Source organism: Trichomonas vaginalis, chromosome IV (assembly GCF_026262505.1).
Source record: "Trichomonas vaginalis G3 chromosome IV, whole genome shotgun sequence".
NCBI lineage: Eukaryota > Parabasalia > Trichomonadida > Trichomonadidae > Trichomonas > Trichomonas vaginalis.
In genome coordinates, this window is record NC_067206.1 from 18,076,301 (window position 1) to 18,103,739 (window position 27,439).

At 31.9% G+C, this 27,439-nt stretch overlaps 13 protein-coding genes and 2 pseudogenes across 15 annotated transcripts, besides 9 other annotated features; 4 read left to right on the forward strand and 11 right to left on the reverse strand.

Moving 5' to 3' along the window:
* Positions 1-802: 802 nt before the first annotated feature.
* TVAGG3_0118580 (GTP binding) lies at positions 803-1,015 on the reverse strand (the record flags this gene model as incomplete). Its single annotated transcript, XM_001309305.1, has 1 exon — positions 803-1,015. One exon carries the CDS (start codon positions 1,013-1,015, stop codon positions 803-805), a length of 213 nt encoding a protein of 70 aa, XP_001309306.1.
* Positions 1,016-1,848: 833 nt separating this feature from the next.
* TVAGG3_0118590 (uncharacterized protein) lies at positions 1,849-3,329 on the reverse strand (the record flags this gene model as incomplete). Its single annotated transcript, XM_001309306.2, has 1 exon — positions 1,884-3,329. One exon carries the CDS (start codon positions 3,327-3,329, stop codon positions 1,884-1,886), a length of 1,446 nt encoding a protein of 481 aa, XP_001309307.1.
* Positions 3,330-3,522: 193 nt separating this feature from the next.
* Positions 3,523-3,550: a terminal%2Cinverted (terminal inverted repeat of Mariner transposon ID:TVAGG3_0118600).
* Positions 3,523-4,823: a mobile genetic element.
* TVAGG3_0118610 lies at positions 3,619-4,743 on the forward strand (annotated as a pseudogene). The gene has a single exon. A coding segment is annotated over exon 1 (1,125 nt).
* Positions 4,796-4,823: a terminal%2Cinverted (terminal inverted repeat of Mariner transposon ID:TVAGG3_0118600).
* Positions 4,824-5,233: 410 nt separating this feature from the next.
* Positions 5,234-5,261: a terminal%2Cinverted (terminal inverted repeat of Mariner transposon ID:TVAGG3_0118620).
* Positions 5,234-6,536: a mobile genetic element.
* TVAGG3_0118630 lies at positions 5,314-6,440 on the reverse strand (annotated as a pseudogene). The gene has a single exon. A coding segment is annotated over exon 1 (1,127 nt).
* Positions 6,509-6,536: a terminal%2Cinverted (terminal inverted repeat of Mariner transposon ID:TVAGG3_0118620).
* Positions 6,537-6,641: 105 nt separating this feature from the next.
* Positions 6,642-7,361, reverse strand: TVAGG3_0118640 (MULE transposase domain-containing protein; the record flags this gene model as incomplete). Its single annotated transcript, XM_001309307.1, has 1 exon — positions 6,642-7,361. The coding sequence occupies one exon, from the start codon at positions 7,359-7,361 to the stop codon at positions 6,642-6,644; it is 720 nt and encodes a 239-aa protein (XP_001309308.1).
* Positions 7,362-10,168: 2,807 nt separating this feature from the next.
* Positions 10,169-14,175: a mobile genetic element.
* Positions 11,581-12,481, reverse strand: TVAGG3_0118660 (ribonuclease H-like family; the record flags this gene model as incomplete). The annotated part of the gene is made up of 1 exon (XM_051223446.1): positions 11,581-12,481. A coding segment is annotated over one exon (901 nt), but the record flags the coding sequence as incomplete, so codon positions are not given.
* A 2,662-nt stretch (positions 14,176-16,837) lies between the features above and the next one.
* TVAGG3_0118670 (MULE transposase domain-containing protein) lies at positions 16,838-17,489 on the reverse strand (the record flags this gene model as incomplete). Its single annotated transcript, XM_001309309.2, has 1 exon — positions 16,976-17,431. One exon carries the CDS (start codon positions 17,429-17,431, stop codon positions 16,976-16,978), a length of 456 nt encoding a protein of 151 aa, XP_001309310.1.
* A 3,106-nt stretch (positions 17,490-20,595) lies between these two features.
* Positions 20,596-20,718: a mobile genetic element.
* A 697-nt stretch (positions 20,719-21,415) lies between these two features.
* On the reverse strand, positions 21,416-21,949 carry TVAGG3_0118690 (protein of unknown function, DUF4107 family; the record flags this gene model as incomplete). The annotated part of the gene is made up of 1 exon (XM_001309310.2): positions 21,416-21,949. One exon carries the CDS (start codon positions 21,947-21,949, stop codon positions 21,416-21,418), a length of 534 nt encoding a protein of 177 aa, XP_001309311.2.
* A 225-nt stretch (positions 21,950-22,174) lies between these two features.
* Positions 22,175-22,495, reverse strand: TVAGG3_0118710 (uncharacterized protein; the record flags this gene model as incomplete). The annotated part of the gene is made up of 1 exon (XM_001289031.1): positions 22,175-22,495. One exon carries the CDS (start codon positions 22,493-22,495, stop codon positions 22,175-22,177), a length of 321 nt encoding a protein of 106 aa, XP_001289032.1.
* Positions 22,178-27,439: part of a mobile genetic element that runs on past the window's edge.
* Positions 23,025-23,438, reverse strand: TVAGG3_0118720 (uncharacterized protein; the record flags this gene model as incomplete). Its single annotated transcript, XM_001309312.1, has 1 exon — positions 23,025-23,438. The coding sequence occupies one exon, from the start codon at positions 23,436-23,438 to the stop codon at positions 23,025-23,027; it is 414 nt and encodes a 137-aa protein (XP_001309313.1).
* TVAGG3_0118730 (protein of unknown function, DUF4106 family) lies at positions 23,488-24,342 on the forward strand (the record flags this gene model as incomplete). Its single annotated transcript, XM_051223447.1, has 1 exon — positions 23,488-24,342. The coding sequence occupies one exon, from the start codon at positions 23,488-23,490 to the stop codon at positions 24,340-24,342; it is 855 nt and encodes a 284-aa protein (XP_051108433.1).
* On the reverse strand, positions 24,339-24,740 carry TVAGG3_0118740 (uncharacterized protein; the record flags this gene model as incomplete). Its single annotated transcript, XM_001309313.1, has 1 exon — positions 24,339-24,740. The coding sequence occupies one exon, from the start codon at positions 24,738-24,740 to the stop codon at positions 24,339-24,341; it is 402 nt and encodes a 133-aa protein (XP_001309314.1).
* Positions 24,766-25,380, forward strand: TVAGG3_0118750 (uncharacterized protein; the record flags this gene model as incomplete). The annotated part of the gene is made up of 1 exon (XM_051223448.1): positions 24,766-25,380. The coding sequence occupies one exon, from the start codon at positions 24,766-24,768 to the stop codon at positions 25,378-25,380; it is 615 nt and encodes a 204-aa protein (XP_051108434.1).
* Positions 25,608-26,372, reverse strand: TVAGG3_0118760 (uncharacterized protein; the record flags this gene model as incomplete). Its single annotated transcript, XM_051223449.1, has 1 exon — positions 25,608-26,372. The coding sequence occupies one exon, from the start codon at positions 26,370-26,372 to the stop codon at positions 25,608-25,610; it is 765 nt and encodes a 254-aa protein (XP_051108435.1).
* On the forward strand, positions 26,390-26,962 carry TVAGG3_0118770 (organellar and viral DNA polymerase type B; the record flags this gene model as incomplete). Its single annotated transcript, XM_051223450.1, has 1 exon — positions 26,390-26,962. One exon carries the CDS (start codon positions 26,390-26,392, stop codon positions 26,960-26,962), a length of 573 nt encoding a protein of 190 aa, XP_051108436.1.

Genomic DNA, 27,439 nt, shown 5'->3' on the forward strand with positions numbered 1-27,439 from the left:
GTATCTTTTCTTTTAACTCTTTCAATATATTGTTTGTGTCTGGTATATGTTTGAGACGGTCCATATAGTTGTCGAAGTCATTGCATATAATCTTTGAGTCTGGGAATATTATATGACATAAATGGGATATATAGAAACTTCCACCGAACAAATCTACAAATGTTAGACCATTCGGTAGTTTCTTAAGTTCTCTCAATATAATATCTTTACATCTACTCTTATTTCCAAAGAACGGTAACGGTGGTTTTGTAAAATTCATTTATATATAATAATAAAAATGTTTTTACCCGAAAAGTGACAGAAAAGTGACAAAGCATGAAAACATATATAATTTGTGAAAAGCGACAGAAAAAGTGTCAACGGCTGGGGTTCGGTCCTCCTCTTGGGTCTTGGGCAAAATTTCTTATGGGCTAGAGGGCGCAACGCGCCTGGAAGCCCTCCGAATAAAAACTTCATTTATACTAATCATCTTCAGGGCTAGAAGGGGCGCAGCCCCTGGAAGCCCCACTACCCTTTTTTTTTTTTTTTTTTTTTTTTTTTATTAATCAAAATAAATAAAAAAATAAGCTCATTTCATCTGATCTGTAAACCATTCGAAAATAGTATCCAATCCAACGCCAACAACAGCTGAAGTTTCCATGAAGGATATACACTTCTTGTCGAAAGCATCAAAGCCAATAATTTTATCAATAACGTTGAAATGAACAAAATTTATCACATTTTGAAAGCACAATTAAGATAGGTTTATCTTCTGTAACTTTCGATGATAGTGATTCTTGAAGAAAGACAATATTTGTTGCTGTCATTTTTTCATAGCAGCATCAAACACGTAAATGATTGCTTTAGGTGTTTTAGCATGGTGTTCCGAATCTTTTATCCTATCTCCACCAAGTTCTTTGAAAACAAATGTCGTTCCACGGAAATTAAAGTTAAATGCGTTGGTTCTTTCTGTTGGTTTTGGAAGAGCGATCTGATCGAATGGAGAAATACGTTTGTCTTCAGAAAGAGCTTGCATTCTCTTAATTAGTAATGATTTTCCCGAAGACTTTGAGCCAAGGAAAAAGGATTAATTTTTTTTCCTTGCCGAACTTGTAACAGAGAAATATTGTCTATAGCTAAAAAAATGGATAAGAATAGTCACAGAATAAAATGTACTTTGAATGCTTTCTTGTTGTTGACTTTGATAAGTTTCCTCCAAGGTTTAAGTCGGCATAATCTGCATTGAAAAAAAAATAGGTTTTTTTTTCAAAATGAATAGCTAAACATATGATCCCTTGAAAAGGCAATAAGGTTTCCATGCTCAAAACTATATGTTAGAATTTAATAATTTGGATGGAAATTTCCAAAGCCCTTTAGTAACTATAGATTTGATTCATATATTCAACACACTATATATATGCAAATGTCAAACTTTGAGGAAAGTTGGCTTAAGGGTTTTGTTTAAAATGTTTGATGTTTTCTCATCTAATGAAATCAGCAAACTTTCCGAACATAGTTATACTCAAAAAGTACCATTAAACACAAGCACATAAAGCAAATAAGGTATTTGGAATCAATATATTATTTCATTGAACTTCAAAATTTTGAATCAAACACTACACTCTACTGTCATTTGTTTGTACAAATTTTACAATTTCAAGTTCCTGAACATTAAAGCAGAAAAAATTTCTTTCAGATTGCTTGAAATTTCGCTATCCATCTCTAACCAAATATATAAAGCAGAAAATAATTTATCATGACAATGCATAATAACTTTATGCCTCTTAAATTCTGATAATGTTTCACATTTATGCTACAAACATAAAATTGGAAAATTTATTTGACTAAACATTACATATTAATAATACTTTACTCTCAAAATGTTTTTGATGAAGACAGTTGATTTAGTCCGTCCTCTGTAATCCAGTCAGACTAACATGGAGAACGTTTGATAAGAATTTTTTATTAATTTTGTTAATATGTTCGTAAGGAGTTGAATCATAGTAAAATGAATCATCTGTAAGCCTTTCGTTACGACCTTTGGTACTTACTTTGCACGAATTTCTGAGATAAGGGAGATAAACATTTTTAGGAACTCTGTTTGATTTAAGAAGCAATGCCATTTGATAGTTAGCAAGGTTCCAAAATTTGCTATGTTTTGGAGCTTTGTCTATCACTATTTGATAATTTAATTTTGCATTTTTAAAATTCTCTTGGTTTCTTGTTTTGTTAAACCTTGTATGATTCAGTCTTCCACAACAGTATTGACATACTACTGAATTTCGTTGTTCGATGCCTTTTATGAAAATTTCTTCTGAAATTTGGAAATATTTGTAGTCTTCTTTGTTATCTCCCTTAATACTATTATAATATAACTGTTGGTAGAATATCCCGAACTTTATTATCGAATCAATGAACATTTTTTCGAAATCAATTGTATCCGGATCACCCAACAAGTTTTTGTAAGTATTTTTATATTCTTCGATATATTGATTGGGAATTTTGACTTGATATTCATCGATTTTCTTGTCTATGCTTTTCAAATATTGAATTTTTGCTAAATACATTCCTTTGGACGCAAGATCCTTAATTTCATCAGCAGATCCATTAAGTAACTTTGGTATGGGAGTAATAACGTCAATTTTGTTTCTTTTATTCTTATATCCTTGTATTAATTCATAAATGTCTATAAAATCTGAATTATTGATTTTGTTATGCGCCATAAAATCGATGAATAGCTTTATAGCATCGTCAGTCTTAACTATTCCTCCATTATTGTAATTTCCAGATTCATGGTAACACGGGAAGTAGAACTCTGGGTATTTCATTAATGATGTAACAAAATCAAACTTTGGTCGTATATCAGGCTTTAATAAACATATTCGAGCTAATTTTTCAAGCCACGTTTCTCCTAGTTGAAGTAAAGTGCCAATTTCAGTTAGTATCTTACCAAACGAATTAGTAAATGAGATCTCCGTAGAATAACCTGATGGAAAATATTGAATATTATTTTCATCGATAACAAATATGCATGATAAAGAATTGATAAGCGGTCTTTTCACTTCTGAATCATTATGAGATTTGTTAAAATCGTTGAGAACTAACCTAATAATTTTATTCCAATTTAATTTATAAGGATTTTCAATTTCAGAAACGGGATGAAATGACTGGCCTGATTTTAATCCTTGAAACGTAATTGAATCTACTTTCTTGATCTTAATCAAATTGTTGAAGTTTATCGAATCAAAAATAGGGAGAGTGTCATCAGTTTCATCTGCAATAGCATAAAGCATATCTTCCTCTTTTAAAAAGATAAACTGCGGGTCCCTTCTAACAATATTTTGATTCATCTGGATTTTTAAAAAAAAAATTGGAATTAGTGCTGAAAGATACCCCCACTCTAAAATTGTTAAAAATTTCGACTTGGTTTTAAGGCTATAGATTATGTAGATCATTATAAGATATTATGCGTCGAGTAATCAAAAATTCGTCTGTATCATCTTGAGATAAAGAACAATTAAAATTTTAATAGATTTTATATTATAGGGTGTCCAAAGGTGCGTTTAGCACAGCGCTCTATATGAGACTATTAAAGGAGATATATGCTGATTATAAATATATAATAAAAAATATGAATATATGTATATGATGAGTATGTTGTATTTTGGCGCCATGCCGGGATATAAAATGAATTTTGAGACAAGAGGCGGTTTCGCGGGAAATTTTGGCGGGATTTTTTTCATTTTTTTAATGAATCATAAAGAAAACATCCTCGCTCTTGCAAAAAAATGCAAAGACTGTAAAAAAATCTACGAGACATTGGTAAAATGCTTCGGTATGGATGCTCCTAGCTATTCCACTGTAACGTATCATGTTAGGATGTATCACTTCATGAACAAAAAGGCGCCCATTATAAAAATTGACAAAAAATTGCCGGATCAAAGAAAAATCAAAGCAATTCTTCAAGCGCTAGATGAAGACCCAAGAGCATCACTCAGAAGGATAGAGGAGATGACAAAGATACCACGTACAACAGTCAGTTATTATCTGCACAATTATTTGAACTACAAACTAGCGTATACACGTTGGGTTCCGCACAACCTTAATTCAGTTCAAAAAAATCTAGAGTCCAATCTTCGAAAGAGCTCCTCTCTATATTGGGTGCGTATCAATCCAAGAAGTTTCGCTTTTTAGTAACAGGGGACGAGTCTTGGTTTCACTATGCAACAGAAGCCAAAATCATGTGGATCCCGAAGGATGAAAATCCGCAAACATTCCCGAAGAAAAAAATTGACACACCAATGATGATGTTGTCGGTTTTTGGGGCGTGAATGGCATCATCGCAATTGATATTCTTCAAAAAACTAATACGATGAATGCTCAGTATCTAATTGACAATGTTCTTACTCAATTATCAATTCTGATGAGTTTGAGAAATCCAAACAACAAAAACAAAAGTTTGCAATTCATTTTGATAATTCAAGAGTTCCAAAAAGTCATAAGGTAATGAATTACTTGGTGGAAAACAATGTCAAAGTTGTTCAAAACCCAATTTATTCACCTGATATTGCACCCTCTGACTTTATTTATTCGGCACGCTAAAAAAGAGAGCTGAAGGACGCGAATTTGCGAGTCCAGATGATCTTGAAAATTTTGTAAGAGAGCAATTTTGAGCAATTTTCTCATGATGATTTAAAGCGTGTCTTTGAAGCCTGGATCGATCGCTGCGAACGCGTGATTGAATCCAATGGTGATTATATTTAAATAAACTTTATATATATGTAACTTGTTTATTTCTATTCGCAGTATTCAGGTTTGTGCTAAACACACCTTTGGACACCCTATATTTTTCATGTTTTACAATTTTTGAATTAAAAATTCACCAAAACGAAAGAATAAATCGGCATTTGTTTTTCATTTTTCATTTAGTAATTAATACTTTATCAATCTTGAATTTATAATTTTATTAATTTTTTTGGAGACACAAGTTCGATCCCTAGGAAACATATTTTTTTCTTTTTTTAAAACGAACATCTAAACAATTTTTATTACAAAATTAAATTTCATTAATTTCCGCTTGAGAAGATATTCTCCAGTTTTTTGCAATCAGGTTAAACTGAAGAATTTGTCTTCTTTTCATCTCTATTGTCGACTTCAAAACATCCGATCCAAACTGAGATTTGACATCAAAAACAAAGCCAACTAGCATATATAAAATTTATGAAAAGACGTTTTGTTTGTTTTATTATTAATATAGGGTGTCCAAAGGTGTGTTTAGCACAAACCTGAATACTGCGAATAGAAATAAACAAGTTACATATATATAAAGTTTATTTAAATATAATCACCATTGGATTCAATCACGCGTTCGCAGCGATCGATCCAGGCTTCAAAGACACGCTTTAAATCATCATGAGAAAATTGCTCAAATTGCTCTCTTACAAAATTTTCAAGATCATCTGGACTCGCAAATTCGCGTCCTTCAGCTCTCTTTTTTAGCGTGCCGAATAAATAAAAGTCAGAGGGTGCAATATCAGGTGAATAAATTGGGTTTGGAACAACTTTGACATTGTTTTCCACCAAGTAATTCATTACCTTATGACTTTTGTGAACTCTTGAATTATCAAAATGAATTGCAAACTTTTGTTTTTGTTGTTTGGATTTCTCAAACTCATCAGAATTGATAATTTGAGTAAGAACATTGTCAATTAGATACTGAGCATTCATCGTATTAGTTTTTTGAAGAATATCAATTGCGATGATGCCATTCACGCCCCAAAAAACCGACAACATCATCATTGGTGTGTCAATTTTTTTCTTCGGGAATGTTTGCGGATTTTCATCCTTCGGGATCCACATGATTTTGGCTTCTGTTGCATAGTGAAACCAAGACTCGTCCCCTGTTACTAAAAAGCGAAACTTCTTGGATTGATACGCACCCAATATAGAGAGGAGCTCTTTCGAAGATTGGACTCTAGATTTTTTTGAACTGAATTAAGGTTGTGCGGAACCCAACGTGTATACGCTAGTTTGTAGTTCAAATAATTGTGCAGATAATAACTGACTGTTGTACGTGGTATCTTTGTCATCTCCTCTATCCTTCTGAGTGATGCTCTTGGGTCTTCATCTAGCGCTTGAAGAATTGCTTTGATTTTTCTTTGATCCGGCAATTTTTTGTCAATTTTTATAATGGGCGCCTTTTTGTTCATGAAGTGATACATCCTAACATGATACGTTACAGTGGAATAGCTAGGAGCATCCATACCGAAGCATTTTACCAATGTCTCGTAGATTTTTTTACAGTCTTTGCATTTTTTTGCAAGAGCGAGGATGTTTTCTTTATGATTCATTAAAAAAATGAAAAAAATCCCGCCAAAATTTCCCGCGAAACCGCCTCTTGTCTCAAAATTCATTTTATATCCCGGCATGGCGCCAAAATACAACATACTCATCATATACATATATTCATATTTTTTATTATATATTTATAATCAGCATATATCTCCTTTAATAGTCTCATATAGAGCGCTGTGCTAAACGCACCTTTGGACACCCTATATTTATTATTTTTCATTATGTATTCCTATTATTTTGCTGCATAATTGGTTCTGAGACTAAAAAGATATCAAATTAAGGTATAATAAAAATTTTTTTATTCAAATTTAATCATTTTCAATTTTCTTTTCAATTTCTTCTTGGGCAATTTCTGCCAAAAGTGAGAGTTGAGAGATATATCCCTCAGGCTGGATTGCCTCATTTTCCAAGGCATTGAAGAGGAACATTAAAATTGCTTTGCATTTTTCACGTTGGATAAAACGCTTTTCTTCTGTGATTCCTTTCTCCTTCTGAAGAACTCTCATGAAGCGAGTTTCCGGATCTCGTGAATTTGCAACTCGGATTTTGAGAAGGTAGGATGGGAAAACCTCTCGAATGATCATATTTACAAAATCGTCAATTCTGATATGCTTTTTTCCAAGGAAAACAGTATATTTGATCTGGCGGAAATGGCTCTCAGAGACGTTGTTAGTTGCCTCATTTGATCCACGGTGCATGATCATCCATTTGACTAAATGGGGTCTCCATTGCTTCGCAAAATAATTGAAGGCAGTTGGTTCTGCTTGCTCCAAAAGTGTAACAAGATTCTCATATGCTGCGGTTGATTCTTCTTTCATCTGCTGTTCGTCTGTCGTATCAATGCGAAGTGTTAAGAAGTCCATGAGGATATAAAATGTCTCGTAATTCTCATTGGAAACGAACTTCGATTTGATCTCTGACTTACTTATCGCCCTTAAAACATGTACTGCACACCAGGTAAGGTGTGCAAGGGGAAATCCACACTCAACTGCTACAGCAATATTGAGAGCGCAGTCTGCACAAAACATTTTTGGATCGAGGTGGGCCCATATGCAGAACTGATAGAGGCAACGTTGAATGTTTTCAGCTGTATTTGGGCGGACAACAAAGTAGCAGAATGGGAAGATTGTTTCTTGGATAGTCTTTGCTGTTAGTGCAAAGACTTGAAGCTTGCCTTCTAGCAATGAATGAGTTGAATCGATATGTATTGGCCTTTCATTCAAGTTGATCTGGTGGGCAAAACCTTTTCGGGATGAAACCAAAGTAGCCGACAAATTGAGAGGAAAGTTTGGTCACAGACATCTATAAAAGTTATCAGCACCAATGAGTGATACCACCAGATAGGCCACCCATAATGTAGTTCATTCATGTAATCAAATCAATATATTAATATTTACCCTATATTTGAGCTTGCATTAAATTTGCTATGAACGGTAACACTATGTTTTGTTGATGTGTATATCATCTATAGATAATATATATTATGTTGATGTAGTTAGACACACTTAGTTTAATAGTTAGGTATATGATACAAAATATATCTATGTTTGTGAGTAATGTTGAGTGTGTTTTGAGTGTGTATATGTATGTATAATATATGTTTAGTAGAGATATTAGTGATTTTAGTGTGTTGAATGTGTTTTTTATAAAAAAGAATTTCGATATCTTAAAAAAATGTGTCAAATTTGATTTGACAATGTGAATATAATTTATTTTAAGAGTGTATTTGTTCTATGTATGTTTGATGTAAAAAGTCCAAGATTTTTCGGAATCTCCAAGATATTCGCATCAAAAAAAGTTTCGTTAATTTTGATAAATGTATATGTGTGTTATTTGTTATATTATATAGATGCATGTTATGTGTATTAGAATGAGTGCTATTGAGTATTCACTGAGATATTAGCACATCAAAGGTGAAAAAAGTGACGTTTTTCCGAGCAAACCTTGATGCTACAAATTCTATGGTTATCAGCTCTATTCTTAATTTTGCATAATAGATAAATATATAACTATTCGTAATATTATGTGGTATATTCAGATAGGCTCAATATTAACTATCAAAAAATTCCGTACGTGGAGCACATCAAAAGCATTCAATTTTTATTATATCTTATGAGGGTGATGTGTTATAAGCTTATAATATATATGAGTAATATCTATATATATGTCCAAATATGTGATAAAAGATTGAGGCTTGTTGAGTTAGTTTTGAGGTGTGATTAAAATGCAATCAGCACGTTACACATAAGCTTATATAATCTGAGTGTATTTTGAATATATTGAGTAAAGTATTTTATTTTGTGATGTGTATTATGAGTTTGAGTTATTTTTTGAGAAAATATAATTTATATCGAAAAAAAAGTTTGTCTGTTTGTACTCATTTTGTTATAGATATCTTATATTAATATATGCTTTTTATTTATATAATAAAAGTTGCGTGTTTACTATTTATTTTTTGAGATTCTATGATAAAAAAGGCGACATTTTCCTGAGGGAATTTTGATCGAGCGAATTTTGTGTGTGAGTGTGATGAGATTGAGATCACAGTTGAATATAATATATCACTATATATAATAGTATGCTATCATATGCTATAAGTGTGTAGGCTTAATATCCACAGAGATATAAATGCGTTTTTGTGATGAAAAAAGACGATTATCGGGGGTCAAAAAACGATTATTGTGAGTTATGTGAGTGAGCTATATATATGAAGTATATGTATGAAATATAGGAAACATTATATAGTATAACATATTATATAGCGCCGTTCCGGACAACACCACCTGGTGCTGTGGAACGTGCACAACAAAAAAGTACAAAGGAATTATTTAAGACCGATATAAATGGTCCTACCCCCACATTTTCATATATAAGGATTCATTTTATATTATTTGTTTAGAGTTCTGCAGAAATTTCGCATAATATCATGAGATTCGTTCAAACTCAGATTTCGCTAATTCATATATAGGATGATTACATATGTTATATATTATCATATTACACAACTTAAATTGATATTAAAATATTATTCACTGAGTTATTATTTAAAAAACGTTATTTTTATGTGACGAAACTTCAAACTGAGAGAATCATTTAATATTGGTGTTTTTGAAGTAAATATCATTTACTTAAAATAAGCACTTATCACTAGTATATATCAACTTTGAATCACATTTATATCATATCTATTTGTCAAGTTATTATCTAATTTCATATATCTGTGAATGATGCGTTTTCCAAAATTCATTCCTTATTATCGCATATTTGACATAGACTTTTTCCCGACATACGGCAAATAAATAAATCGGACTTTAACTCATTTAATCCAAAAAATGTATAAGCTTCCTAAGTTAATATATTGAGTAGAAATGAATCACTATGAAATTTCAAATTTTGAATTTGATATTAAATATCAAATTTAAAAAATTGTGTAAGTATAGAAAATAGCATGTTTAGTCGTATTTAAATTATGAGTAAATGAATTTCATCGTATAAAATTAGCATCATATTGTGTTTTTTATTAGAAAATAAGATCTTTTTAAAATTTAATGAGATTTACACTATATATTATATGGATACTTCGTATATACACCTAAGATAAGATTTGTTCGGTGTTATTTTAAGAATTAAGCTTAATTTTACTGTATATTTTGAAATTTCGAAATAATTGATGGGTTATATAGTGTGTTTATTGAGTTTATTAGGATCTAATATGTATGATAACATGATACATTGTTGGATTTGTGAATCTGTGAATAATGTAAAAAAAATTAATCTAATTCCAAATGAATAATATGTAAAATGGCATATTTGATATTTTTATGATACTAAATTATAGGGCTGTACAAGATTTAAAAAAACATTGCCGGGTTACCGTAGAGGCCTAAAAAAATCGCGCCTCGGCGGCAAGCCGCCTCGGCATTAAGAATGCGCATCTAAATTTTTATATGTCCTTCTTTCTTTTATTTTTCCCTTCCCTTTCTTTTCTTTTTCTTTTTTTCCCTCCTCTTGCTCTCATTTACCTTTTTTTTCCTTTTCTCATCATTTTTCAAAATTTAAAATTTTTATCAAAAATCTTGCCTATAAAAGCAGACTATGGAACCTTTTAATGCCTCTTAATCAATATTATACAGCATAAAGCATATTAAATGAAAGTAATTACGTATAAATTTATTTTATTATCTTATTTATTAATTCTTTAGCATGTATTGTTTAATATTAACTTTTCTGTACATTAAATATGATATCTCCAAAGTATGAATGCCTTGTAACGAAACGAAAACTTAATTTTATGTTGAATATTTGTCACAAACATTAGATTATTAAAATATATGTTGGATATCCCTTAGTATGAGACTTCATGACTCTTGTTGTCTAACGTGAGCTTTGGATTGCAAGCTCTGTGGTTAACGAACATAAATTAATTGTAAAGTTTTCAAAAATTTTCATCGTTTCTATCAGCATCTATTTTTCCTATAAAATAATATATTTGTATGAATACAATATTTAGTAATTTTTTTATTTCCCATAATTTCATTCAAAATTTCAGAAAAAATTAATTTCTATTCAATATTATTTCAGCTTCAAAACACTTCATTCTTATAGATGTTGATTCACTAAAGTGTGATTCTATTTATATGAGGTAGGGGCATGAGGCTCGGCAAGTCTTATTGCTTTTTACCTCAATTTAGGTATTAAATAATTATAATGATTCATAGTGGCCGCTGCTGACTGGCCATCAGCAGTCCCCTGGCCAAGATTAATATAATTATTTAATACTTATCCAGTTTTACATCAATAACAACAAAGCTAATCAATCATCATTCAGAAATGCGGGAAATTACTACTAATATTAAAGATTGATAGACATTAGGCTGGCCACCTTCTGTCTAATATCTTTACGAATAAAAATAATACTTTTTAAAACAAATTATTTAATAAATTTTATTAAAAAACAAAATCAAATATCAAATTGATCATCATTCAACTTGATGAAGAAGCGGCATGCTACATATTCTTCTTTGCATGATTCGTTCATTGAATTTCTTGTCTTTCGCAATTCAGATATTACACGTTCTACATCTGCTTCACTGCACGAAAGTGACATCATCCTTTTTCCAATTGGTCTTATTGCTTTTAGTTGCTTTATGCCATTCATGTACCAAAACTTGCCATCATTTTGAGCAAGATGATGACCATTTATAAGATGGGAATCATCTTGCTCTATGAAGAAATCGTAAGCATCACTCAATTCCTTGGCTCTATCGTCTTTATTGATCGTTGGATCAACTGTTGATTCGGCAATTGCTCTTTGTCTGAGGATTGTTATCATGAATGTGTATAGATCTTTTATCTCTTCATCTACAACATCCCAGACCAAGGAATTCCTCGAACCATCGGCATTTGTTTCGGCTGCATGATCGTCGTTAAGCATTTGTTCCTCTTCTGCTTGCTGGATCTCTTCATCATGCTCGGCTACCTCGTCAACACGTTCTGTTCGTTCTTCTTCAAGGATTTCGCCGAGTTTCTCAAATGTGATCTCGCGATTGATGATCCTCAGGGAAGGAATCGTTGGGACTTGCACATCTTTCAACTGCATTATAGGTGGATAGCTTGTCTTTCCTCCAAAACCCTTCTTGTCTCTGATGATCTTCCTTGCTAACGGTGTAAAGCCGAAAGCAAACCGAAGCAAATCAATTCTACCATATTCTTTCATATCATTTTTGAATATTGTAGTGATTGATCGGAGAATCTCTTCACCATCTGGCGTTAATCTTCCTGCCATTTCATCCAACATCCCTTGGCACTGTTGTATCATCAGGAATGCATAAGCACCCATGGACTTGTTGGATTCCAGCCATAATTGAAGTTGCTTTAATGGCTTGAATATCATTAAAGCATCTTTAAAGAGTGGAGGAATTCCATCACGTGTCCATTGTAACTGTTCACGTGTAGCTCTGGAAAGGGATAGTGGAAGATCTCCACTTCTTAAAGCAGTATTAATTGTTTCCAGATTATCAAAGATGAAAAACAGAGTATCATATATGTAGAGCCAGCGAGTTTCCGGGATTGATGGAACCCTGATCTTGTATCTCGCTCTCATATCGTGATTCTTAAAGATAATGATAATCTGGTGAACTCTATTCATCAGTTCATTCAACAATGGACATTGCTTACGTGCGTGGACAATAGCATTGTTCAAGACGTGGTTAAGGCAACGAATGTACACGGTTTGTAAGCCAGGGAAAAGGGCTCCTTCTGGCCTCCAGTGGCAGAGTCCTTTAACCTGGGCTGGCAAACCATCTCCGACTACTCCAGCTACGTGGTTTTTTTAACCTTAAGAGAATCAAACCACGTATGGTAGTCCTCGTATGTCCAATTAGTCGAAATTGTTGTGTCGAAGAATTGGTGGCGATCTGTTTTGCCTGGATTGCACACACAAGAGAATAGACCATGACGGCTGCCGTGTGTTCCGCAGTCCAGGGAAATTGAGAAGATGCGGAATTCCTCGCAGAACTTTAGGCCCCGAGAGGAGTCTGTTTTGCCTAAAGTAATCAATGCCTCTCTGACACCGCGCCGTGTGAACTCAATGTCTGGGATTGTAAAGTTGATGCCCTGTTCGCGATTGACTTTATTTTTAAGCCATTTGGCGAAGCTCTCTAGGAAGCTTTTAAATGCTGGCTTCATTGTGGCATAAAGGCTTATATCTAGGCTCGCAATAAGCCTGGCAATGATCTCTTCTAACGAAGGATCATTACCAGAGCCAACTGCTTGCTGAGTATTCTCAACTTGGTGCTCAGCAGGAACGTAGTTGGGCATTGGGAGTAAAAATTTGCACTTATGATCTTTAAAATCATTTTTCCTGCTTTTTTAATGCATCGCACGAACTGCCCTTGAACTAATGTTTCACTACATTCGGCACAGTATGTAAAGAGCCTTCCTTTGTCTGATTGATTAGGCTCATTCTCATAATAGCCGATCGTAGTGAAACATTTTTTCCACACTTTGTTTCCAATGTTTCAGGAGTTGGTGGATATTTCGTCTTCTTAAATGGAATCCACTCATCATATACATGAGGATCCCATGCAGTCATAATAAAAATAAAGCTTTTTGAATATATTCAATTTTTAAATGATATTTTCACGGGTTAAATATAAAATAAAGAATAAGATGTAAATTATTAAAATATTTAATTTTAAATTTTGAACCCGTGATAAATATTTTTTTGCATTGTTATTAATAATGAAAAATAAAGCTTATTTCAATGAAAATTGTTCTGCAAATTTATTTCACTTTTGACCTCACTTTTTCCGTAATTCAATTTTTTACTTTTAATATTTTAGATCTTCATAATATCATTTGAAAAATTAACCATATAAAAAAATCAAGTTATCAATTCACTTTTTCCGTAATTCAAAAATCAAAAATATAAATAATATATCTTTTTATCAAATATTATTATTATATTCTATGAAAAATGAGGTCCGGAAATTTTGCGGATTCCCGTAACTCAATTTTACGGAAAAAGTGCAGTAAACTATTCAAAATACGGAAAAATTGGTGTAAACTAATGATTTTACGGTAAAATCACGGAAAGTCCCGGAAGAATATATGTGCCTATATGAAATTATACAAAAATGAATCAAACGCATTTTAAAAGATTGTTCTTGTATTATAAATGCTATTCGCAGATTTATTAGTTGAAGAAAATTACCAAATTTTTGCCGATTTACAAAAAATGATTTACAAAGCATATTTTTATAAGCCTTAAAAAATCTTTAAAATGTCACCGGTGACGGAAATCCATGGTAACCAACCGCGGTTCCCGTTTGGAATGCCATACTAAATTATCACTATTATCACAAATTATGAGAAAATCCATGAAATCAAATTCCAAAAAAATTTGAAAATCAAAAAATGATTATAAAAATGACGATTTGAGAGATAAAATAAGAATTTTAAGATTTTCTGAGTCGATAAATCTAAATAGTATTGGGTTTATATGATTTTATCCGATTGTGTTAATAGAAATATAATAATTTTTAAAAAAGAATGTAATTTGAAAAACAAAATTCGAGAAAAGAAGTTAGAGTAGTATGGCTATGACGATAGCCCTACTACTGTAACCTCTTTTCTCGAAAAACACACTTTTTTAAAATAATTCTTCAATTAATTTTAAATATCATTATCTAATTCCTTATTCTATTAATATACTACCAATATAGTACAAAACCATTCAAAGACTCATTCAATCCCGAATTTTTTTTCTGATTCAAATTTTTTAAACAAAAATTTCATAAAAATTCTATAAACAATATAATTATCAACTAAGAAAACTTGGTGCATTCTAGTATCCCCGCGATATTATGTTTTTACATTTGATTTAAATTTTTAAGCTATAGAATTGAATATTCCGAATATTTATATGATGATTATAATTAGTAAAGTATTTAATAAAGTATTCTATTACAAAATCAAAAATTGTTTAAGATATCTCAAATCTCGATATCAAATATTAAGTGTCAAATCTTAGATTACATGATAGATATATTAGGATTAGTTTGCTTTTTCGTTTTATACAATAACAAATTGTATATGATAAGTGTGTGAGGCTACACAATTCTTTCCGTCCCAAGCGGGGAATTGTGTAGTTTACACCGCATTTTAGGGAAAATATAATGGAAAAATGATGCGCATGGGATGAGATTTTCATTAATAACTCAATGGGTAAGTGTATTTGAAAGATATGTGCTATGAATTATATATATATAAGGAAGTGTACAAACATATACAAGTGTGATCTTTGATATAGATGTGATATATAGGATTTTGCTCCGTTGAAAATTTCGTCACATAAAAATAACGTTTTTTAAATAATAACTCAGTGAATAATATTTTAATATCAATTTAAGTTGTGTAATATGATAATATATAACATATGTAATCATCCTATATATGAATTAGCGAAATCTGAGTTTGAACGAATCTCATGATATTATGCGAAATTTGTGCAGAACTCTAAACAAATAATATAAAATGAATCCTTATATATGAAAATGTGGGGGTAGGACCATTTATATCGGTCTTAAATAATTCCTTTGTACTTTTTTGTTGTGCACGTTCCACAGCACCAGGTGGTGTTGTCCGGAACGGCGCTATATAATATGTTATACTATATAATGTTTCCTATATTTCATACATATACTTCATATATATAGCTCACTCACATAACTCACAATAATCGTTTTTTGACCCCCGATAATCGTCTTTTTTCATCACAAAAACGCATTTATATCTCTGTGGATATTAAGCCTACACACTTATAGCATATGATAGCATACTATTATATATAGTGATATATTATATTCAACTGTGATCTCAATCTCATCACACTCACACACAAAATTCGCTCGATCAAAATTCCCTCAGGAAAATGTCGCCTTTTTTATCATAGAATCTCAAAAAATAAATAGTAAACACGCAACTTTTATTATATAAATAAAAAGCATATATTAATATAAGATATCTATAACAAAATGAGTACAAACAGACAAACTTTTTTTTCGATATAAATTATATTTTCTCAAAAAATAACTCAAACTCATAATACACATCACAAAATAAAATACTTTACTCAATATATTCAAAATACACTCAGATTATATAAGCTTATGTGTAACGTGCTGATTGCATTTTAATCACACCTCAAAACTAACTCAACAAGCCTCAATCTTTTATCACATATTTGGACATATATATAGATATTACTCATATATATTATAAGCTTATAACACATCACCCTCATAAGATATAATAAAAATTGAATGCTTTTGATGTGCTCCACGTACGGAATTTTTTGATAGTTAATATTGAGCCTATCTGAATATACCACATAATATTACGAATAGTTATATATTTATCTATTATGCAAAATTAAGAATAGAGCTGATAACCATAGAATTTGTAGCATCAAGGTTTGCTCGGAAAAACGTCACTTTTTTCACCTTTGATGTGCTAATATCTCAGTGAATACTCAATAGCACTCATTCTAATACACATAACATGCATCTATATAATATAACAAATAACACACATATACATTTATCAAAATTAACGAAACTTTTTTTGATGCGAATATCTTGGAGATTCCGAAAAATATCTCTATACTTAACTCATTCATATACATTTGATATCAATACCACTAATAAATTTAATATCAATACGCTAATATTCTAAAACACACCAATTTTTAACACATCATTAATCTTTTCTCAAATATCTCAATATACAATATATCTATATGCTATCAACGTATGGATATCATATGTATATATCAATATAATGCTTTCTAACCGATTTAACACATTTGGACACATTTTTTTGATGTGACCAAAAATTTAATGCACTACTATAATACATATTGATACAATCTGTTACTGCTATATATACCTATATAAAGAGTTATTTCATTGTAGAAAAGAATATTGAAATTTAATGTGATTTTAAAAATAATTATTTTATCAATAATCCAATTATGGGTCAAACTGATATATATATATGTGGGGTATATGTACTGATATATTGTATATGTCATAGGTCAATATACATTCTATTCATAGTTGCGACCAAAGTTCCTCTCAATTTATAGGCTACTTTGGTTCGGACCCAAACCTTTTCCTTCAAAAGGTGCGTAAATGAACATAAGCTCTGAACGATCTGGACTGTATTCAAAAATGAAAAGATCATCAGGACAGACATCATCATAAGTTGCTTGTATAGCGGCCAAACTATCGAATGAATCCTGAGAAAGTCTTGATGCTTTGATCTCGTTGTGTCTTGTAGCCATCATCTTTATTGCTTCTGGTGTTTGGCAGAAGAGAGTTGAAACACGTGAATCATCTGCTGGAATTTCAAGCTCTCTGAAGCAGCACAATTGTGCTTTGAAAGTAGCTCCTCCTTGACTTAAGTATCTCTTCATGTACTCTCTGTACCAGCTGGATGAGTAATGACAGCATGTTTCTTCTGATCCTGGTATGTGATGGTGTTCACTCTCTATCTCTATGATGTAATAAAGATCACCTTCAAGCATCTGTACCATAATATGTGCTGGACAACCTTTGATAGGGCATTTATATTTTACTAAATCATCTGAACCTTTTACTGTTCTCCGTCTTTAAGGAAGATTCACTTTGAGTTCTTCTCTGATGCCGATCTTAGCTAGCTCCAACCATGGGATTGCTTGCATATTAAAAAATGATGCCGTTTTCTTTTTCCAAATTGAATTAAAGTTTGATATTATTTTGAATTTACTCAGAATCTAATTATATTTTATTTTATTAATTTTAAAAATATGAAAAAATCATTTTAGCATATTTTATTGAATTTTTCATAAATTCAAATATATTAACATATTTTCAATTTTTAAGACCAATATTTATTAATTTATAAGATGAAAGTAACAAATATAGTGGTTTATATGCAAAAATCCGCAAGAATTAGTTAATTAAAATGTATATTTCAAAAGAAAAATATGTTTTAATGCTTTTTTACTTCACAAAGTCAAATATAGATTTTTGACACTTTACAAAAATTTACATAACGCACTTTTGTTACCTACTCAGTTAGAACTTGGTGGAAGAATCGAAACAATAAAGAAGATAATTGACGCATACATTGAAAAACAATCAATTTTGAAACCAGAAACCCCAAGTAGACCGATAAAAATGACAGACTATTTTTAATACAGAATTTGCCATATATCAGTATTTTATCCTTTCTTCTCAGCTGCAGCAATTCAGGAGACTTTACAAGGATTTGATCAAATCAATGTTAATGAAACTTTAATTCTTGAAATCTTGGATGAATACGTATTTAATTACAGTCAGATTCCAAAAACAATCGAATTCAGTGATGAACAAAGAAAGGAAAGAGTTAATTTTAGCACTTTTATGCTAGGTCCGAACCAAATTAGCCTATAAATTGAGAGGAACTTTGGTCGCAACTATGAATAGAATGTATATTGACCTATGACATATACAATATATCAGTACATATACCCCATATATATATATCACTTTGACCCATAATTGCATTATTTGGAAAATTCAATTCTAAAGCATAAAACATTAAAACATATGTAAAAACTTAATATTAAGTGAACTCTAGAATACAGTTAGTTTTTTTAGTTGGTGATGATATGGTTTATATATTTTTATGAAAAATTGGTTTAGATGATTTGACTCTGAAAAAAAATTTACGATTGAAAAGAAGTGAGAATATTTTTAAAGTTGAATCGATATTATAATGTTGTGATATGTAATTATACAATGTTTTTAAAATCGATTGAAGAATTTTTTGAATAAAATTGTGTTTTTCAAGAAAAGAGGTTACAGTAGTAGGGCTATCGTCATAGTCATCCTTTAACAGATTACAGTTGTATATATAATCTTTTTTCTCTAAGGATTATATATAAAATACCCTCACTAAAAGGTACCCCCACTTTTAACCTTAAATTGTCGTGAATTAAGGGTGTATTTAAACGCCTATAAGTCCAGCTATGTTGGATGATAATTTAAAAGCATACATTGATATGTTTGTATAGGATGAGAATAATATTTTCACCAATACATATTTAGATTATCCTGAAAAATGTTTGAAGATATTTTGAATTAAAAATCAAAGTTGTTAATTCAAAGTTATACTTTAACAGTCAAATATGTACTTAAAAATAATCGATTTCCTACCAGAAAACTCTTATGTTAAATTGTTAAATTTCAATGCTCAAAAACTGTTAATGAAAACTTCTTGCTAATCTAAGAATGAACTCAGATAGTCATGTGTAAAAACATATCCAATTATAAATCATTTTCGTCTGTATCATTTTGAGATTCGAAATGTATCTTTATCATAAAGTTCAAAATGAGGTCTAATATAACTCAAACAATAAATTATATGGAAAATCCTTATTGAATCAACTATTAATTTTCAGAAATTTATCTAATAAATAAATTCAACATTTCAACTTTTGTACATTGAACTCTTAAAGTGATAAAAATTGCTTCTAAAATAAAAATAATGCTATATTAAATAACAACAAGATTTAATAAAGAGGTAACAATAAAGAAGTGTAACAAAATATAACAATAAATATATATAATGATCATTTTTTTTGTCCTGGGAAAAAAGTTTTAAAGGGGCAAGAGACCCTAATAGGGCCTAGGACCTGTAATAAAAAGGGGAAAAAGACCCTAAAAAAGGGCAACGGACCTGTAAATAAGGGGGGAGAACTATAGTCCCCCCGAAAAAAGAGTAAAAAAAACAGGACATAGGTTAGAGACAGTGATGGTTAAATTCGATTTTTGCTCCACTCTATATGATAGAAGTGGAGTAGCGACGGGCGGAAGTACTTTTTTATTAATTTTGTTAATAAATTTGCAAATTTATGATTAAAACTATGAACTCTTACAATATTTGTAATTTTGCTCCACTTCTATATGATAGAAGTGGAGTAGCGATGGGCGGAGATCTTAATATGTCGACACTTAAGCGAAATAATATGTTTCTATACTTTATTTTTTATCTAAATAAAATCAATAAAATAATCCCTACATAAAATATAAAATCTAAAAATAGTTTAAACGTATGAGGGAATTTCCCTGTCAGAAAAAATACTTTACAAAATGGGTGTCAGATTTTTGCGCAACTTTGTTACTCTCCTGTTCTAACTGAAGAAATGTAATTGGAAATTCAAAGTAAAGTTTCATGTAAATAACCCCTTTGGAATTTACAATTGATTAAAAACTAACCATTTTGACTTTGTACCAGCTATTGGTACGAGGCCGCCAAGTAGAAAGCTAAGTTCTCAAAACAAATTACATAATAAAAATTGTGTAGTTTACAAAATTTACAATAATAAAAATGAAAAGCAAACTTTAAGCAATGCAAAGTTATGCTTTGCGCGATGTAAGGATATCAAATATTCTAGATTCCTATTCGAAGAGGGTTATATACTTAAAAGTTTTTTTTGAATTACCTATAACAATTATCAGATTGGAACTAGGTGGCAGATGGGAAACAATAAAAAAGTCATTGATGGTTATATTTACAATCATGCATTATGGGAACCTAAACTTCCAGGACGACCACAAAAAATTACTACAGTAATCATAATTAAAGTGAGCCAGATTGCAATATTTTATCCTTTTGTTATAGTTCCAAAAATAAAAGAAGTAATGCATTCTTATTATGGAGCACTTCCAAAAACCAAGTTTGTTAATGTCCAAATGAAAATAAAAGGGCAAGAGGTATATAGTGACCATATATACCTCTTATCATTTCATTTTCCTTAATAATGGGAGAAATTTTAGCCGAATGTTAAATTATTCGGAATTGCAGTTAGTATCCCTATCTTGGGTATGGTGGCACTACGCTCCACCCCACCCAAGATAACGGTTTGACACTTTACAAAACCGCTAACGTATATTTTACAACACAAACACTAACTTAACCTTAAACATTTACAAAGCCGCCAACCACTTCACCTCACTAACGTTTTCGCTAACGACTTCACTAATGAAAAAATAAACGTTCCCACTAATGTTCTCATTTACAAAAGTATTGCAGCGCTTCCCATTGCTGTGCTTCACACAATAGTTCATATTCTTCAGTATCCTTGCTGTCACTCCAATCGTCAGAGTCAAAGTCACTGTCAAAATGAATGTATGTAAGTTTTGACAAAGCTAATGAAACACGCTTACCGTTTGTATCTATTGCTTTTATATATCTCCCATTATGTTTGTTGTCATAAACGCTCAAACTAACTTTACCCTTTCTCCCTCGTATCTGATAGAATGTATTTTCACGAGGAACGAAGAACAAGTTCTTGAACTCATGATCGTTGTAGTTTGTTATCTCAATAGTTTTCGTCATTACATCCAAAATAAAATAAAAAATTATTTAAAAAATAAACTTTAAAAATTTATAAAAAATCAGCCATTAGAACAGTCAGTCAGTCAATCAGTCAGTGACTGTTCTACAAAAATATTTCATACACGACAAAAATAATTTTGAAGTTTACTCCTCTTCATTGTTTTATAACTTTCTTCCTTGGTTTCTTTTTAGTTGCTTTCTTAACATCTGTCTCCAACTTGACTGTCTTTCTTCTTCGTCCGTAATGATACCAATTACTTCCACCAGTCAATGGGTCAAATGGTCGTTCATAAGGGTTTCCATACATTCCATAAGGTCCGTATGGATAAACCGCTGGAAGTTGTGGAGAAGAAACATTTTCTTTAGTTCCATCGAATCTATTTAAATGCATTGTTTCACCTTTCATCTGGTCATTAAAGTCTTTTGCGTGTTTTGCAAACTCATCGTCCTTTCCTAAAGCATTTTCTGACTCAGTCGCAACCAAATTGGATGCTTTATTTATGAGCCCTATTTTATTTAATCTTAACTTCTTTGCAACCCAGCCTCCAATCTTCCCTTTATTTGCATCTAATGTCTTCGAAACTCTTCCTCCACTCATTTTATTTACTACGTCATAAGCTCCAAGTGCTTTTGCTCCAAATGCTAATGCTTTTGTTCCCATTGCGCCTAAAGCTGCCCAAGCTACCATTTACACCATATTAAAATCATCTCTCTTCAATATTATCTCATAAAAGTTCTCATTACTGGAGAAAGTCAATGAAACATAAACATTCTCACGGGCTTCACCCTCACCGCTTTGCGGTCTATCTAACTTCTTTCTTACCTCATCTATTCGCTTCAAAATGTCTGAACAATTGCTAACATCTTCTACAACAGTTATTTCATCATGAATGACTTTCAAGAGCAAACTCATTTAATATGCTATTAAAATCATCTCAATAATGAGTCCATCCTTTCCGTCTTTGGGTAGCACAACATCTTTCATTGAAGAAGGTTCGACAAGTCTTATGTTAAACTTACTGACAAAGTTTGTTATACTATAATGCTTCGGCGGCGAATACATATAGTTTGAAAGACATAATATAGATTCTTCAGCAAATTCACTTATACTGGATTTTATAACAATGTTTTCACGAGACCAAATGCCACCAATTGACAATCTTGTAAGCAATCCTGCTGAACCTTCTACTGTAAACGTCGATGGTAACATTCCACGAAGGTCATCTATTGACATCTTTGAGTCACTGAATTTAAAGATTTTCTTAAAGCAATCGTCATTATCTAACCATGCAATAGCTTTGAAGTTTTCATTCGAATATACATCTGCTTCATTAAATGTAAATCCTGACTTCTTTGCAGAGACGACTTTAAAATCTATTGCATTTGTTTCAAAATTATATGCTATGCTAACTTCTGAAGAGAGAGTGTGCAAAACGTCCCCACTTTTTGAGAGGGACGTTTTGCAAAATTTTTTCTTTCATCCATAGAAGATTATTGGAAGATGATAGATCTATACATGATATTATATTATGTATCTACATTGTGTCCATAACAAAATTATATTGCAGGCTTTTCATTCTGGGATTCCTTCGCTTCGCTCGGAGTCCCAGAATGAAAACCCTGCTTTTTTCAAATCAAAAAACTAACTTTTGCTCTTTCAGGTCAAATCAGCAAGACACTCCTATATAGGTGTTAGATATATTATCAAACTGAAATGAAACTTTCCAGATCTGTTTATAAAATTATTTTGCAAAACGTCCCTCTCAAAAAGTGGGAACGTTTTGCAATGTTTCTTCTGAAGGTAATGGATGCCCTTCCGCAGTCAGTTGTTCTCTCACTACCGTTTGAAGCTTTGTATTAAAAACTTTCATGTCATCTCCTGTATCTAAGTTCACATACACAGCAACAGGGAAACTATCTTGCTTCTTTGTTTCATCATTATATCTCAAAACATTAAAGTTCTTCAATAATATTGTCCTTCCTGCTGGAATACTTCGAACCTGTCTGATTTCAATAGCTTTCTCACCTCCTACATACTCTACCCAGTGTCTTGGATATTCATAAGTATACTGACTTTCTTGAATTTTGGTTGGTTTCATCATAACATGTTCATAGTATATCTTTATACTCTTGTCAGTTAGACTCGGTGCTATGTTCTGAATATTTCTGACTTGCATTTTTAATGGAGATAAAATGAAGCATTTAATACATGACGTAGATGAAGACATGAATGAAACTACAGACAAACTTAACTCTTCTCTCATTCTTCCTTTCAGTAAGGACTATGAGTTCTGTTCAAATGGTGTTTATTTCTATTGTGGAAAGATGGGCTCAGGTAAGACATTTAATCTTATTCGTCATATACTCATAACAGAGCGTTTAGGAAACGACTCTTACTATGACCAAATCATTATATCCGCAACTTCAGACTCTATGGACTCAACAGCGAAAACATTTATGTCAAAAGTTCAAGCCTCTGTCGTTAAAGTTCCAGACAGTAAACTCATTGAATTTCTTCAACGTTACATTCGACGTAAGAGAAAATATTATGCCATCGTAGAGTTCATACAGTCAGGAATGCAAAAGACTTCAGAAGAGATGGAAAGAATTATTGACAAACACCACTTACGTCAGTACTCAGGAGTTTACGATATGAAACGACTGACAAACTACATTCTATCAAAACTTTCAAAATACCCCTTCAAAAAGTATCCTTCAAACATTCTGCTCGTTTGTGACGACTTCGCCGGAAAAGGTTTAGTTTCAAAGCCTGACTCACCATTAGCGAACATCATAACTAAAGTCAGACATTACCACTTAACTGTAGCAATACTTATGCAAACATGGAGGTTTTTAGCTTTAAACATAAAACATCTCATAACTGACTTCGTTATCTTTCAAGGTTTCTCACGCTATGACATTGAACTCATTTGGAAACAGTCATGTATAACATTACCTTTTGAAGAAATTTGGGAAGCATATAAGTCTCTCATCTCTCCTCGTTCATACCTCGAGATTCATATCATGACTAATACCATTAAAGTCAAAAATATTCCATGGGAACGACCAACATTGTTTTAAAGTTTAACCTTCAATTGACTGATGGTAAACAAATTCCATGCATCTCTGTCGCCATTTCTGTTAATATTTTTGCTGTCATTCATATCATCCACTTCTCCATCCGTTAACTTTTGAGGATATGTGTTAGAATAGCTGTTCTTAAATGAAGGCTTTTCACCTTTGAGTGCATAAACTCTATAACTTTCTGCATACTTTATGTTTGAACCTCCTGAGCCATCATTGACATAAATTTTTATAGGCTTCCACCCTTTGTTCATATTCCTGCATCTTCCCTTTGCTCTTTTGTTCAGTAGTTCTACATCTTTATACACAGCTCCTGTCTCAGTGAATTCAACAATATTTTCATTCGTTAGCTTTACATTCAAACCCTTGTCGAGTATATTGTTCATTTCATACATATAAAAGGTTTTTATTCTATATGAAATGAGAAGCAAATCCATCTTAGCTGGTGCCGTAAATGTTCCAATTGAACCAACATCAAATGTTGACTCACGAACAACAAACAATATTGTCATAAAGAACTATAGTTCAGAATGTTTGAAAGAAAAGGAGCCAGAACTTAAGTCGGTGAATTTAAACACAGCTTCAAACGCTAACGCTACATCAGATGTTAAGTTAGAGTATCCACCATTAGACCAAGTTCTTTCAAGAGAAGCCAACGACAACCCTTACACAAATGTTCAAACAAATCCTTCAGATAACGTAGACCATTACCTTCTTCAGTTATATCAAACTATCTTACTCAAAGACAATAAGAAACTTTTGACAAATCTTATAAGCAAGAACCAAATAATTCTAACAAAGGAGGACCTTGAAAATGTTATATCACGAATAACAGGAAAACAATGTGTCATTGACTATCTCGACCCTGAAATCGAATGCTGTGGTCAAACACCAATATTCATGAAAATAGGTAACATCCGCATCATTGAAACGCCAGGTACTCCAGGAGTTGAGTTTAAGTATAGATATTCGAACGAGTATACAAAACTATCTACTGACTATAAGCTTTGTTTGAAATATGTTTTAGTAAATTAAAGCAGTCAGTCAGTCAAAAAAATTTCAAGTTAACAACTTATAGTATCTGTCCAACACTTCTTCAACAGTATCGAACTCATCTTCATAATACAAACCTAATCTTATTGACTTGGTGCAGTTCTCACTAACACAATATTTTTCTGTTCTCTTGACTGACATAACTAACTCATTTGTTTCATCAAACAGCAACAACCAAAGTTCATGACCTAATACATAACATTCATACTTTATATTTTTAGCTCTGAGTTCTCTTGTAAGCTGTTGCATTTAATATTATCTAAAAAGTCTACTTCAACAGTCATTCGCACTGGTGCCTTCAGTACTACAGGCTCTCCTTGAAAGTCAACGAGTCTGAATTGCATGTCTTTCAAATTATGAGAACTAATGCGAACCCATTTTCCTAAATGAGTTGCTATGACAGGAACGTTTGGAATGAACATTGAATTGACTGCATAACAGAAAGATTTATACTCTACTGAACCTTTACTATTAACTCCTGAAATGTCTGTGACATTAGCTATTTTTGACTCAATGTATAAACAATTGCCATAACATACGTATGGAACAGATTTCATCTCAATAACACCACTAACACTTTTCAAAGGCAGTTGCATATGATATGCTCCTATAAGAAGTTGAACTCTTTGACTCATTCGTGTTATCTTGAACTCTTTCTCGCTGCTGAACTTCAATGTTCCCTCAGAAGAGAGTTCGACATCTATGTTGTCAATAGTTTCTTCATTTATGAGAGTATCTATGACTCCAGCAATTTTATCTATTCTGTACTCGGCTCGGTTAGGAAATGTTATAACACTTCTTACACCATCTATTTCAATCTCTATGAAATCTGTTTCATCTGTTATGACAAAAGTTGCGATAGTATTGAAGTCAACAACTCTGAAAGCAAGTGCTTCATTCTGAAGACCTAAGTTTGTTTGTAGCTTTACTGTCCCGTATTCGTTTGGGGCTGTACTTTGCAAATAGAACAACATTTTATTCTCATTAAAATATGACTATTGCTGCATATGCGTATGAAACAAATGAAGCAAGAAGAGCACATGAACTAGTTAACGAAAACTCAACTTTAACCATTGAAGGTAATGATTTAGTCATTGACGATGGAAAAACTAAAAAAGTCATTGACTTCGATACTTTTAACACGTATGACCCATTCATTACAACAAGCAAAGTTCCTATTATAAATGATGGAACGGTGCAATATATAAATTCTACAGTAGATGCCTCATTAGTGAAAATCCTTAATGTTCTCATTGAATTGTTAAAGAGCTTTCGATTTGACGACAACATTAAATGCCTAAAGAATTTAGTCATGAATGAGAAACAAATTCTTGGCGTTGCTGGTAGCAGTAATGATGTGCATCTCATGACATTAGAATATTATAACGAACATAAAGATGAACTGAAAGGAGAGAAGGGTGACAAGGGAGACGCTGGTCCTCAAGGCATACAAGGTCCTCAAGGCATACAAGGACCTCAAGGTCCTCAAGGAGAACAAGGAGAGAAGGGTGACGATAGTTTGGATGGTAAAAATGGAAGAGATGGAAAGAAAGCTAGTTCATGATTGTGGGATGTTATAGACACTGGTTTAACTGCAGCTGCATTATCTGGAATAGAATACCAAATCGGAAAGATATGGGCTGTACTTGGTGAAGATGTGTTAGATGACGTTAAAGATGCTTTGAACTTCATTTCAAATGGTTCGGATACTATTAAAACTTTATCTGGTTGGATGCAAGAAACAAGGAGTCAAATAGATACTGTAAGACGTATAGCAAACAATGCACGTACGGGATTGGATACTTTACGAGAAGCACAAAATACACTAAAGGAAGCAAATGATATTCTTGGCTCAGTATCAGACATGCATGAAGATTGGCTTAAAGGTATTGACAAATCTTTAAAAAATCACAGTCAGTCTATTGCTGACTACAAGAAAAGTATAGATTTTTTACATAGTGCTATGGACGTACATGATGGAAGTATAAAGAACTTACTTAATGATAACAATAACTTACCAGGAACTATTAAAACATTCATA